General features: G+C 39.6%; 1 protein-coding gene across 1 annotated transcript in view; it reads left to right on the top strand.

Annotated features, from left to right (window-relative positions):
• Positions 1-14,005, top strand: part of TPO (thyroid peroxidase) — a 52,478-nt gene that overhangs the window by 6,190 nt on the left and 32,283 nt on the right. Inside the window, exons 4-5 of the mRNA XM_073336631.1 lie at positions 3,978-4,107; positions 8,912-9,112. Of these exons, the coding sequence (XP_073192732.1) occupies positions 3,978-4,107; positions 8,912-9,112 (331 nt within the window). The remainder of the gene's footprint in view (positions 1-3,977; positions 4,108-8,911; positions 9,113-14,005) is intronic.

The following is a 14,005-nucleotide window of genomic DNA, read 5'->3' as shown; positions in this document are numbered from 1 at the left end:
TCATAGCTGTTCCCTAGCAGATAGACATTCAAAGGTACAGTACAGATTTCTTACACGCAAACCACAAAGTGATGTTAAAATGCTTGTGCATCAGAGCCTTGGTTGGCTGAAGGTTTTGGGACACATTCAAAACATTCAGTTGAACATGGTTTTGGATGAGGGGGAGGTGTCTGGTCATTGGGAGGGAGGCTGGGAGGGATAGCTCAGTGGTTTGAGCATTGGTCTGATAAACCCAGGGTTGTGAGCTCAATCCTTGAGGAGGACATTTAGGGATCTGGGGCAAAAATTGGGGATTGGTCCTGCTTTGAGCAGGGGGTTGGACTAGATGACCTCCTGAGATCTCTTCCAACCCTGATATTCTATGATCTTTGTATAATCTGTGCTTTGAGCCTCAGAGCACAGTACAGAGATACCAGCCTGCCCCAGAATGGTTTATCCACAGTGAAAAGTTTCCTACATCTGGCATTCAGTGAAGGGAATGCAGACTGGTCAGCTTTTAAAGGGCCTGGAGCTTTACTGTGTCTGTGGACATAACCAACATTTAGTTAACCAGACTGTTTGGTGAACTGAACTTCAGTTAAATAGTATTGTATCATATTTTAATACTTCGACAAAAAAAAAAGATATATTGACCAGGCCTCTGTGAATTTCAAGAGCATAAACTCTTCAACAACGCATTAAATCCCAGAATTCATATTTGCTAATATCTGGGGCGGCTACAGGGAGACTTTAAAATTGACTTTTCTTCCTGTCAAAGTTTTATTTATAACTACTTCTCCTTAAAGGGCTTATTAACAAGAGCTTGGTTTTTTTATTGATGAGGCCATTAGAAAAATTACGGCTGTGATTAATTTGCAGCTTTCACGATTCGCGTGGCTCAAAAATAAATGTATTATCATTGCTACTGGTCCAGTTTAGCCTCCACAAACACTGACCTGCTCTCATGTCACGACACACTTCCTAACTGCATTTGACTGCTTACTTCTTATGGTAAGAAGAACACAGGTTTTCCAAAGTGCTAACTCAAGTTATCCAGCCAAAAGCTTTTAAATAGCGAGAGAGATTTTTACTTCAGAAGAATCACCCTGATTTGATTTGCAATGAAAGCGGGGGTGGAGGTAGAGGTGGGGTCAGGGGAGGTTCCTTAGCTATCGCTGGGATTTTGGGGGTTTGTGCCAAACTGAAAATTCCAAACAAAGAATTAACCTTGGTTAATAATGCTGTTTATTTTTCTAGCTGAAAGATGTCTTTAACTCCCCTGTATGTGTTGGGGACTGGGAGAATATCTCAGTCACATTTTTATTCTGCTATAATCAATTTGAGTAGATTTTGAACTTTTGAACTTTTCACTCAAGTGTAACTCAAACAGGAAATTCAGAATTTCTGTTTCAAATGTTTAAAAATAGCAGCTATGGAATTGTATTGGCAGCTGATGCATGTGGAGTGAAAGGGCTGGGCATTCCCAAATGCACCATGTGCAAAAAAGATAAAATAATGTGTTTTCTAGCTCTAAAATCTAGTTATTACAGAAATGAGTTGTCCAGCTAGTTAGGTTATTGTCTTTAACCAACAAAGGAATTTCATTATATAATTCTCATTCTTGCATCCTTATGGCCATTTGTTCAAGTGCCTTTCATGTGAAAACTTAAGTGTAATAACAAAGGATCCATGCTTGCAGCTATTTCTTTGTGCATCTCCCGAGTTGTGTCCCTGACATCTCAGAAAGATTTGAAACATAGAGTCCTCCACTACAGTATTATATAGTCATACCACATTAATTCAAATATTTCCTTTCTACATCTTGATACCAAAACCTGGCACACTAAAAAAAAAGGCATTCAAAAGATATAAATCCAGGTAATAAACTGCATCTTAAACCTTCAGGTCCCTTCTAAGGCACAACAAAACAAATTTTGAGCTATCCAAAAATGTGTAATGCCAGTATGAGTGAGTGAAAAATCTCCACTTGACATAGAAGAAATCATATTTGATTACATCATAAGGATCTGTGAAACAGTAACCCTCTATTTCAACTGCCTGGGGATAAATCCTGCTCGCTTAATTCCATGGACTTCAGGGGTGGGGGGATTTGCTTGAATAATATAAACTGGATTCATCTCTGGATCTTTTTCACAGTCTTTTCTTTCTACATTTTGGTCATAAATTGCCTTTTAATGAACTTTTCCAAAGTGCTCAGTTTTGAAACAGCAGATACTATTAAAAATAAGTAGAACTATAATATGTGAATGCAGAGAATAGAGCAGGAATCCATAAATATAGAATCAAGTGTATTTGTTAAACTACACTGGCTTGATACACTGTTTAAGAGGGCATTAATTCCATCTTTACATAATAATAAAAAGCATCTGAAAGGGATTTTACTGCAGTAACATTCTAGTGAGCTGCTAAAATATAAAAGCAATCAGGAGAAAAATCACTGGTTAAGCAGTTAAATTAACATTTCATTATTTTTAATTGAGTGGAATAGCACTACACTATGTGCAGTACTTTATGCAATTTCAATAAAGACAAATCAACTGTAACTAATTTGAATGCTTTATTAAGGCACATTTCAACCTTCCAGTGTGAATTATTCGGGTTAATTAAGTGTATTACTGTCCCATATAGCTTTGCAAATTAAGCCACTTTGGTATGCTGAAGATCAGTGGAGGATTAATAAAATAATTGTTCCCAATTTAGTGTCTCCATAGCATATAGATGTATGTGTAACACCCTGGAGTTCCACTTTCTGTCTCTGAACATTCCTAGTTCTTTGTGGCTCAGCCTTAGAATATTAGAGTAAACCTAATATGCTTTTAATATTTTATCTCTGCTTTTGAATATTGTGTGTATTTAGCAAGTTATGAAATGTACTAGATTGAGCATCCTAGACACCTACTTAAGTACTGCCTTTTGCTACAGAACTGCACCAACTTACCCATAGTGCCCCACCAATGTGCTTCAACCCTACCCTATCCTACCTCTACAGTGACAGGGAAATTCAATTTCAATGCCTATTTAGTCCCTGGCTTTCAGGGGTGCCAGTTGGGCTGGAGCAGTGGTGTTTATGAACCGGATTGAGAGCGCTAAACTAATTTCTCATGGGCCATTACAGCATCATGAGATGGTCTGAAGCTGCAAAACGTGAATCTGAATTTTAAATATCACAGATTGCGGGGGAGAGGAGGGGAAATTAGGGGGTTTTAGTTTAATTCATTGTAAAAATAGGGACTATTTACAGAATTAAGATCCAGAGTCACCAAAAATTCTAAGGATTTGGTTTGGGTCTGTCTGTGCTTCTGACCTGCTTATTTTGAGCTCAGTTGCCAATTTATTGATCCAGACAGTCTCACATCCTTTCTCCAATATAAAGTATTTTGATTTTAAGTGATAGGTAGATTAGATATGTTTATGATGGATGGAGGACTACCTGGGTCCAGTCCAGGCCTCAGTGGGGGTTTTGTCATTGACTTCATTGGAGACAGAATTTCACCTTAGGTTTCTTCACTCCCAGTCATTATCCCTACTCCCTAAGATGATTGCCTCCCTACATCCTCACCAACCCACTGATCATTCCTCTTCCCTCCAGCCCCACTCTTCCCTGCCCTAACACCCAATTCCAAGCTCTAAACAAGAGCACTTGATGAAGGCCAGCAAGAGCTGTAACATTTCTTTCCCTTTTTTTCTAATGAATGAGTACACAGTCTCAAAGTCCTTATGTGGGCAAAGCACCCGTAGATTTTTAAAGGAGAGTAGCCTAAGCTAGGAACATAAGTTCAGGCCCTGAAATTTTTTATTTTAGTAAATAAAGTCTTTTTAGCCCTTCCTTTGGGGCAAATTGGCTTTGGTATGCCTTGGTGTCTTTTCAGAGATCTTTTAAATAAATAGCCCAGTATCTGTAAATACACTTATGTCTGATGAATATTTTAAAATTAAAAATGTTGGAAAAAACATTTTCTAATCTTTTATTTCCCCAGGGAACATCCTAGATGGGGAGCCTCCAACACTGCTCTGGCTAGATGGCTCCCTCCAGTTTATGAAGATGGAATCAGCCAGCCCAAAGGATGGAATCCCAACTTCTTCTTTAATGGATCTCAACTGCCATTGGTTAGAACACCATGAAATCATTTGAAACACTTGATTTGGGCTACATGCATGCCTGGGACTGTACAATCCTTTTTAAATCAATGAAGTCAAACTGCAGTTGAATATGGTTCGTTAGCACTTATGTCGACACAACTTTTCTGAAAAAAACAACCCCCTAAGTGACATAAGATTTGCCAGCATAAGCGCTCGTGTACACAGCGCTATGTTGGTGGGAGACACTCTCCCGCCAACATAGCTACTGCTGGTTGTTGAGCTGGTTTTATTCTGTCGACGGGAGAGCTCTCTCCTATCAGCATAACATAGCTATATGAACAATCTTACAGCTGTGCCACTGTAAGCTTGTAAGTGTAGACATGGCCTAAATTTTGGAGTGGTGTGTTTTAATTAAGCATATATTCAGGAGTCCAACTACCTGAGTCCTCTCTTTATACTCAAACCTTACTTAGGCATGACTTCAGTTGGAGTTTCTTTGAGTAAGGATTTGGGCCATTATTGGATATTTAATTAGTACCTGAAGTATAGGCATGGATTTGACATTTGAGAAAGAAGGCAAAGCCTTTTCAATTAAAACTTTAATACATATTCCAATAACTGCATCACAGTAGTGCATTCAGCGGTTTATATCACCAGCACTTTGTCTGAAAATAGATTGGTAATGGTCTAGATTGAATAACTACTGAATTGAAATTTGCTCTGAGGTACTGCCAAACCAGATTTTTATACAGTGCTTGTTTTATAAAAGTCTGTACTCGAGAACTGTGGAGAGAGTTGGGCCTATAAAGTGGCCAGTGGAAAATCCTACTCTATGTACATTTACAATTGTGTGGTCTTTTTAACGAACTTGGTGGCTGAGGTAAACAGAGAGCCATTTATTCTGCAGTTGTGATACGAACCTTTGAAAAAGAAATCATTAATTCACTATAAGGAGACTATTACATGCACAGTAGTTACTTAAGGCAGCTTCTGGATAACAACACAAATGGGAAATGTACTGCAGGTAAATATATTGTTCATTTTATATACATCAATACAATTTATTTGCACATTAAGATAACACAATTGCACAAATATTACCAATATACCATGATTTCATCTATTATGTAATTCAAACTACTAACGTAAGGAACCACTGCAATATTACTTTTTGGATTTTTGAATTACTTTGGATTTTTGCACAGCATATTGTTATAATACAGCAGAGCTGGCAATAGTGAAAGGTCTGAACCAAAACATTTATGTCTGAAACTGGATGCAAACTTCCCTATGTTCAGTGGAGAGGATTGGATCTGGTGTGTCTGCTTCGGGCCCATCTCAAATTGTCAGATTTAACTCTTACTATATTGACTCAGAAACCACAGTCTTTTGTTGTATTCATTTTACCCTTCACATATTTAATAATGATGGGAGACAAATTTTAGTGTTAATGTCACTTTCAAGTCCTTTCACAAATTAAATGGCATCATAACTTCAAGCAGTACAGTGTGGGGTTTATAGATGAAAAACTGACATTTCAATGAGAAATTTTACAGTGAATGTTATCAATCACACATATTTCCAGGTTCATTAAGTCTTGTGCTAATGGAGTGAAACACATTAAAAAAAAGCTTGTACTATTGCAAGGAATCTGATCATTCAGCATAACACCAACAAGCTTCCCTCCCCTTTTGTTAAACTACACTTTAAAATACCATACAATATACGAATATGAAATTAGTGCTATGTAAAAAAAAATAAGAATTCTATGCTATTTTTCCCTTAGTTGCAGAGTTCAGTTATTTGTGTTCTTTTATCTATTATAAGTTACTCTTTAATAGCAGGTTTCAGAGTAGCAGCTGTGTTAATCTGTATTCGCAAAAAGAAAAGGAGTACTTGTGGCACCTTAGAGACTAACCAATTTATTTGAGCATAAGCTTTCGTGAGCTACAGCTCACTTCATCGGATGCATTCAGTGGAAAATACAGGGAGGAGATTTATATACGCACAGAACATGAAAAAATGTGTGTTATCATACACATTGTAAGGAGAGTGATCACTTAAGATGAGCTATTACCAGCAGGAGAGCAGCGGGGGGAACCTTTTGTAGTGATAATCAAGGTGGGCCATTGCCAGCAGTTAACAGGAACGTCCGAGGAGCAGTAGGGGATGGGTGGGGGAATAATCATGGGGGAATATTTTACTTTGTGTAATGACCCATCCACTCCCAGTCTCTATTCAAGCCTAAGTTAATTGTATCCAGTTTGCCAATTAATTCCAATTCAGCAGTCTCTCCTTGGAGTCTGTTTTTGAAGTCTTTTTGTTGTAATATTGTAACCTTTAGGTCTGTAATTGAGTGACCAGAGAGATTGAAGTGTTCTCCGACTGGTTTATGAATGTTATAATTCTTGACATCTGATTTGTGTCCATTTATTCTTTTACATAGAGACTGTCCAGTTTGACCAATGTACATGGCAGAGGGACATTGCTGGCACATGATGGCATATATCACATTGGTAGATGTGCAGGTGAACGACCCTCTGATAGTGTGGCTGATGTGATTAGGCCCTATGATGATGTCCCCTGAATAGATATGTGGACACAGTTGGCAACGGGCTTTGTTGCAAGGATAGGTTCCTGGGTTAGTGGTTCTGTTGTGTGGTGTGTGTGGTGAGTATTTGCTTCAGGTTGGGGGGCTGTCTGTAGGCAAGGACTGGCCTGTCTCCCAAGATTTGTGAGAGTGATGGGTCTTCCTTCAGGATAGGTTGTAGATCCTTGATGATGTGTTGGAGAGGTTTTAGTTAGGGGCTGAAGGTGATGGCTAGTGGTGTTCTGTTATTATCTTTGTTAGGCCTGTCCTGTAGTAGGTGACTTCTGGGTACTCTTCTGGCTCTGTCAATCTGTTTCTCCACTTCAGCAGGTGGGTACTGTAGTTGTAAGAATGCTTGATAGAGATCTTGTAGGTGTTTGTCTCTGTCTGAGGGTTTGGAGCAAATGCGGTTGTATCGTAGAGCTTGGCTGTAAACGATGGATCATGTGGTGTGGTCTGGGTAAAAGCTGGAGGCATGTAGGTAGGAATAGCGGTCAGTAGGTTTCCGGTATAGGGTGGTGTTTATGTGACCATCGCTTATTAGCACCATAGTGTCCAGGAAGTGGATTTTTTGTGTGGACTGGTCCAGGCTGAGGTTGATGGTGGGATGGAAAGTGTTGAAATCATGGTGGAATTCCTCAAGGGCTTCTTTTCCATGGGTCCAGATGATGAAGATGTCATCAATGTACCACAAGTAGAGTAGGGGCATTAGGGGATGAGAGCTGAGGAAGCGTTGTTCTAAGTCAGCCATAAAAATGTTGGAATACTGTGGGGCCATTCGGGTACCCATAGCAGTGCTGCTGATTTGAAGGTATACATTGTCCCCAAATGTGAAATAGTTGTGGGTGAGGACAAAGTCACAAAGTTCAGCCACCAGGTTTGCCATGACATTATTGGGGATACTGTTCCTGACGGCTTGTAGTCCATCTTTGTGTGGAATGTTGGTGTAGAGGGCTTCTACATCCATAGTGGCCAGGATGGTGTTTTCAGGAAGATCACCGATGGATTGTAGTTTCCTCAGGAAGTCAGTGGTGTCTCGAAGATAGCTGGAAGTGCTGGTAGCGTAGAGCCTGAGGAGGGAGTCTACATAGCAGAACATACAGAGTAAAGGTAAGGGATAAATATTAGAATTACCGTAAGACAGAATATTAGAAGACAGTGTAGCTCAAAGCCATCTCCATGGTCATTTACAGCACATAGTTACAGAGATATGAAAACCTTTGTCAGTAAATTACAGTGAACCACAGATGGCCTCTATACTCCTGTGAGTAAGTTATTCCCATGTGGGAGACTGGAAATGCCACCAATGTGCACTTTCAATGAATTTTCCCCCATTCCTGTGAGTTTCCCATCAAGTTGCAATCCTGCAAAACCGCTTGGGTTTTGGGCCACAGACCCCCTGCCATCTGCACAGAGGGTGTGTACCGCTGTACTGTCTCCTAACCTACTATTTCTGTGCAGTTCTTTCAGCAGTGTGACTCAGCAGGCTGCTGTCCATGAGAGGGTGTTTCACAGCCCCAAAGAGAAATCTGAAAGATAATGTTGTCTCAGTCAGTATTAACTTGTGTTGGTTTGCCCTGATAATTTTGGCTGGGTGAAGAGGCAACTATGCCATGTTGAGTAAGCATCCCCTCATGTAAATCTCTCAGAAGGGTTTCTGCAGAGTTGAGATAAGGAGCATGTTGAGGAGCTGGCTATCCCCACAGACAGATTCACTGGGTCTTGACTTCCTTCTGCCTGGGAATATTGAGTGGAACATTTGGGTCTCTGTTTGGTACCTAAAATGTCGTGTATGTGAATAGCTTGTCTGGCATGGAGCAGTGTGAAGCCCCAGTAACTGCATTAATTGGAGGTTGCCTGCTAACACTGCACCTTTGTTAAAAGAACAGAACAAATAGAATGAAAACTTTTTAGACATTGTAAAAGAAAACATGTGTGATTCAAAAGACTCAGAAAAGAAGCTGATCAGAGTTGTCCTACTCATTTGGTAACTAAACAGGAAAACTCAGCTGAAATATCTTTGAACTCACTTTGTGGTACTGACATCTCAGCTTTTGAACAGGAATATCAGCCTGTCAGTGTCTTTTTAAAACAAGCCATTAGAAGTACTCCACAACATAAAATATCCTGGCAAAAGTGATAGCTTTTATCACTACTTCCTCTGCTTATTTAGTGTTTTATCCGTATGTGAAAGGTAAATAATATTTGGCATCCCAGGTAAATTAGCTCTTTTTTTCCTAGGTTCGTGAAGTGACAAGAAAAATTATTCGTGCATCTAATGTTACGGAAGACAATCTATATTCTGATATCATTATGGCGTGGGGACAATACATAAGTCATGACATTTCATTCACACCTCAGAGCACAAACAGAGCTGCCTTTCTAAGAGGAGTAGAATGCAAGATGACATGTGAAAACCAAAAATCATGTTTTCCAATAAAGGTATGATTTAAAATTTATTTGTTCAAGAAAAGCACTAGTTGGCAAACAGGTTGTCAAGGTTCCTTCCCCACTCTGAACTCTAGGGTACAGATGTGGGGACCTGCATGAAAAACCTCCTAAGCTTATCTTTACCAGCTTAGGTCAAAACTTCCCCAAGGTACAAAATATTCCACCCTTTGTCCTTGGATTGGCCGCTACCACCACCAAACAAATACTGGTTACTGGGGAAGAGCTGTTTGGACACATCTTTCCCCCCAAAATACTTCCCAAAACCTTGCACCCCACTTCCTGGACAAGGTTTGATAAAAAGCCTCACCAATTTGCCTAGGTGACTACAGACCCAGACCCTTGGATCTTAAGAACAATGAACAATCCTCCCAACACTTGCATCCCCCCTTTCCTGGGAAATGTTGGATAAAAAGCCTCACCAATTTGCATAGGTGACTACAGACCCAAACCCTTGGATCTGAGAACAATGAAAAAGCATTCAGTTTTCTTACAAGAAGACTTTTAATAGAGATAGAAGTAAATAGAAGTAAAGAAATCCCCCCTGCAACATCAGGATGGTAGATACCTTACAGGGTAATTAGATTCAAAAGATAGAGAACCCCTCTAGGCAAAACCTTAAGTTATAAAAAGATACACAGATAGAAATAGTTATTCTATTCAGCACAATTCTTTTCTCAGACATTTAAAGAAATCATAATCTAACGCATACCTAGCTAGATTACTTACTAAAAGTTCTAAAGTTTCAGAGTAACAGCCGTGTTAGTCTGTATTCGCTAAAAGAAAAGGAGTACTTGTGGCACCTTAGAGACTAACCAATTTATTTGAGCATGAGTTTTCGTGAGCTACAGCTCACTTCATCGGATGCATACCATGGAAACTGCAGCAGACTTTATATATACACAGAGAATATGAAACAATACCTCCTCCCACCCCACTGTCCTGCTGGTAATAGCTTATCTAAAGTGATCATCAGGTTGGGCCATTTCCCGCACAAATCCAGGTTTTCTCACCCTCCACCCCCCCACACACAAATTCACTCTCCTGCTGGTGATAGCCCATCCAAAGTGACAACTCTTTATACAGTGTGCATGATAATCAAGTTGGGCCATTTCCTGCACAAATCCAGGTTCTCTCACCCCCTCACCCCCCTCCCAAAAACCACACACACAAACTCACTATCCTGCTGGTAATAGCTCATCCAAAGTGACCATTCTCCCTACAATGTGCATGATGTGCACCAGCAGGAGAGTGAATTTGTGTGGGGGGGGGGTGGAGGGTGAGAAAACCTGGATTTGTGCTGGAAATGGCCCACCTGATGATCACTTTAGATAAGCTATTACCAGCAGGACAGTGGGGTGCGAGGAGGTATTGTTTCATATTCTCTGTGTATATATAAAGTCTGCTGCAGTTTCCATGGTATGCATCCGATGAAGTGAGCTGTAGCTCACGAAAACTCATGCTCAAATAAATTGGTTAGTCTCTAAGGTGCCACAAGTACTCCTTTTCTTTTAAAAGTTCTGAGACTCCATTCCTGGTCTGTCCCCGGCAAAGCAGCATATAGACAGACAGACCAGACCCTTTGTTTCTCTCCCTCCTCCCAGCTTTTGAAAGTATCTTGTCTCCTCATTGGTCATTTTGGTCAGGTGCCAGTGAGGTTACCTTTAGCTTCTTAACCCTTTACAGGTGAGAGGATTATTTTTCTCTGGCCAGGAGGGATTTTAAAGGGGTTTACTCTTCCCTTTATATTTATGACACAGGTAAAGTAGATTGTGAGAGAATGGCATTTGGCAGATCATGCAGAAATAACAAAGCAAAAAATAATAGAATATTTGCAGTCTGACATAATTAATTAATGATGCAGGAAGGCAGATATATAAATAGATTTATATAGAGATAATCCTATATTCATCTCCACATATAAATAGGTAGATAAAAGTAGGATATCAAGGATATTTAGTACAAATATAATGATTTTTAGCTGTGGGGTTTATGTTGTAGAGAACTCTTCTATCAGGCAAGAAAAAATGTTGTTACTATTTTCATGTATCAAGGTTTTTGAATTCCAGTGAGGAAAGTAGGAAAATCATCATAAATAATCCTCTTTTTAAACTGTCACTCAGCTAAAGTGCAGTAATTTTACCATGGGAAGGCAAGGATATTTCCATCAGCTAATGCAAACTTTTGAAAGGAGATGTGTTCTCACTATGTGACTAAAATGATCTGCAGAGTTTTGCAACACTTACAACATGGGGTCATTGCTTTTGAGAAGATGGGAAAAGTCGGACTTCAGGAGCTAGTGATTTCCTAGTAGGAAAAGAAATGAGCTGGCATAGATACATGATTCTATACCATGCCTGATGAATTTATAAGTAAGATCATTGTTTCACACAGATGATAGGTGGCAAACTTGAAATACAGCTTGAAACTCACAAATGTACTGTCATGGACCCTTACAATTCCACATGCTGTCCCACAAGGATGTTCCTACTCCCACCCATCCTACATTATGAATAACACTGAGTTGTCCCCCCAGACACACACCAGAGCTTCAATAAAGAATTTCATGTTCAAACCCTAAAACCTGACTTCAATCCTGTGACTGCTTCTACTCTGAAAGCACTACTTCCATTCTTGTACAGAGCTTCCTAGTGATAAACTATGGATTCCCCCAAGGCATAAGACTTGGTTATCTATTGCCCTGCACCTTCTGCAGTTTTTTATGCTATTTCAAAGTAGCCCACTGTGCATTCATCTTCCATTTGAATAAATGACTGTACACGATGTAGGGCAATGGATGATCGGATCTATAGCCTTCTGAGTAGCAGGTGAGGCTGTTGTGGAAATCATGGAGGGAGTTTCAGACTGTTTAGATGTTGAAAATAAATTTTAGATTAATATCCTAACTTTTGGATTATTTTCTTGACTAAGCTAATGTCATCTGAACCTTTAAATCTGTTGAGGTTTGCCCATCTCTATTCTTCATTGTTTCTTTGATGATTCCAAACAAATGACAGTGACATCATTTGAATATTTTACACATTCTATTGACTAGTTAGACCGCTCAATTATGATGTGCTTCTTGTCTGGCAGTTCCTTTCCATTAGCATGAGGTAGATACAGTAGAACAACAATCATCTTAAGCAGAGTCTTCCATCCACCCCCGATTTTCTTTTTTTAATTTTTCAGGTAAGAAGCTCCTAAGAGATGTGTCCTTATCATCTTGAATCTGTTTCTTCTTGTTAATCATACTCCTCAGCTTTACTTGATATTTTTACCTGCCAAGACATATCAAACATGCCATGACACGTCTCCTGGGAAGTTAGAAAACTGTGCGTTTTGAGAGTATCAAATGAAGATGGTTCATTTTTCTAATGGACCCTGTTATGTACAGTGTGTTTATAACCTGAGTTTTACTTTCTTACAAAGTTTTAGAGACTTTGAGGGCAGTAGCTGACATTTCCTTAGAACAAAAAGGTGATTGAATTAAGCAATTTTGAAGCTCTCCTTTTATAACAAATGGTATTGCATCAAATATTTGTTAAATTGTGAAAAATATCCACCCTCTTCAGCGTGTAAGTACATCCATATTCATTAGATTTCTCGGATCTAATACCAGGGCAGATGAAGATGGATGTACTTCTACTTCTGAGTTATATGCCAAGTACTTCACATGCACTTTTGCCAAGGCGATAGGAAATATTACACAAAGCAGTTCTTTACTGTGACCAGATGAAGCATTTTTTTTACTTTGAAAAGGGAGCTAATAAAATTTCCCTCAAGGATGAGCTTTCTCCTGAAAGCTAAAGTAGGTTGGTTTTTTTTCCATTTTGAAACACAAAATAAAAAGAAACAAACAAACAAAAAAACAGGTAACAAATTGTCACATTCTGAGGAACAGTCCAGATCAGTGATGGGTTGTGTCACTGTTTGTCCATAACCTTGGGAGCCTCACAATGCTTTGCCTTTGTAACTCCCAACCTGAGCTGCTCACCACCAGCCTACCAGCATGTCCTCAGTGTCTGTGTATTAGAAATCCCTGGTTCAGCAGCTCTGACCCCAGCAACCTGTCTACAGCCTGACCCAAACAGCCTTTGTTTCTGTGGGCAGGGTGAGCCCAACACACTCCCAATTTCAAAATTTCCCAAAACTATGTACTATGCAATGTCCAGCCCTCTCCTGGACAGTACAGAGAAATAATATGGGTTGTTGGGTTTTTTTTGGTTCCTTTAAAGACACAAAAGCACATCACAGCTTATTAACTTAACGAGGGGTAAATATAACCTTCCCATTAAATATAGCACTGAGTTGGTTTATGGTAAAATTGAACACATTTATTAACAAAGTATAAATAGGATTAAGTGAGTTCAAGCTTAAGTAAAGGTTACAAGTAAAACAAAACAAAATACAGTTCTAAAAGTTAATCTAGCAAGATACAGGCTTTGTTCAAGATGTTTTTCTGATGTTTTCCTTACCGTCATTCTTCTTCCCAGCCTTGGCTGACTTCCCCTCAGTCAGGACTTTCCACAAAAGTACAAGGTTCTCGCTTCCCTTGTCTTCCTAGGTGACATATCTTTGCCTAAGCAAGGTTTTCACCCTCTTGATTGAAGGACCATCTTTCTCAGCTTGCAAGGGCTCTGTTCCCTAGTGATTGATGCCAAAGATGGGCTTTGTCCTCACTTCTATCTTCCATAGTTCAATTAACTTGTCTCAGGAGGCAGGATGGCCTCATGCCGTTCCTCTCTTCTTGTGGGCTGCCCCCCCACCCCCGGTTTGTTTTTTATGTAAATGGGGCTTCCATTGTTTCGATTCCATAATACTTAATTAGAGACAGGTAAGTAGCTATGACATTTGCTCCTGTCTGAGCAGCCTGTACAACCTAATATC

The sequence above is a fragment of the Lepidochelys kempii genome, chromosome 3 (assembly GCF_965140285.1).
Source record: "Lepidochelys kempii isolate rLepKem1 chromosome 3, rLepKem1.hap1, whole genome shotgun sequence".
Lineage (NCBI taxonomy): Eukaryota > Metazoa > Chordata > Testudines > Cheloniidae > Lepidochelys > Lepidochelys kempii.
This window is presented reverse-complemented; position numbering and strand designations above follow the sequence as displayed.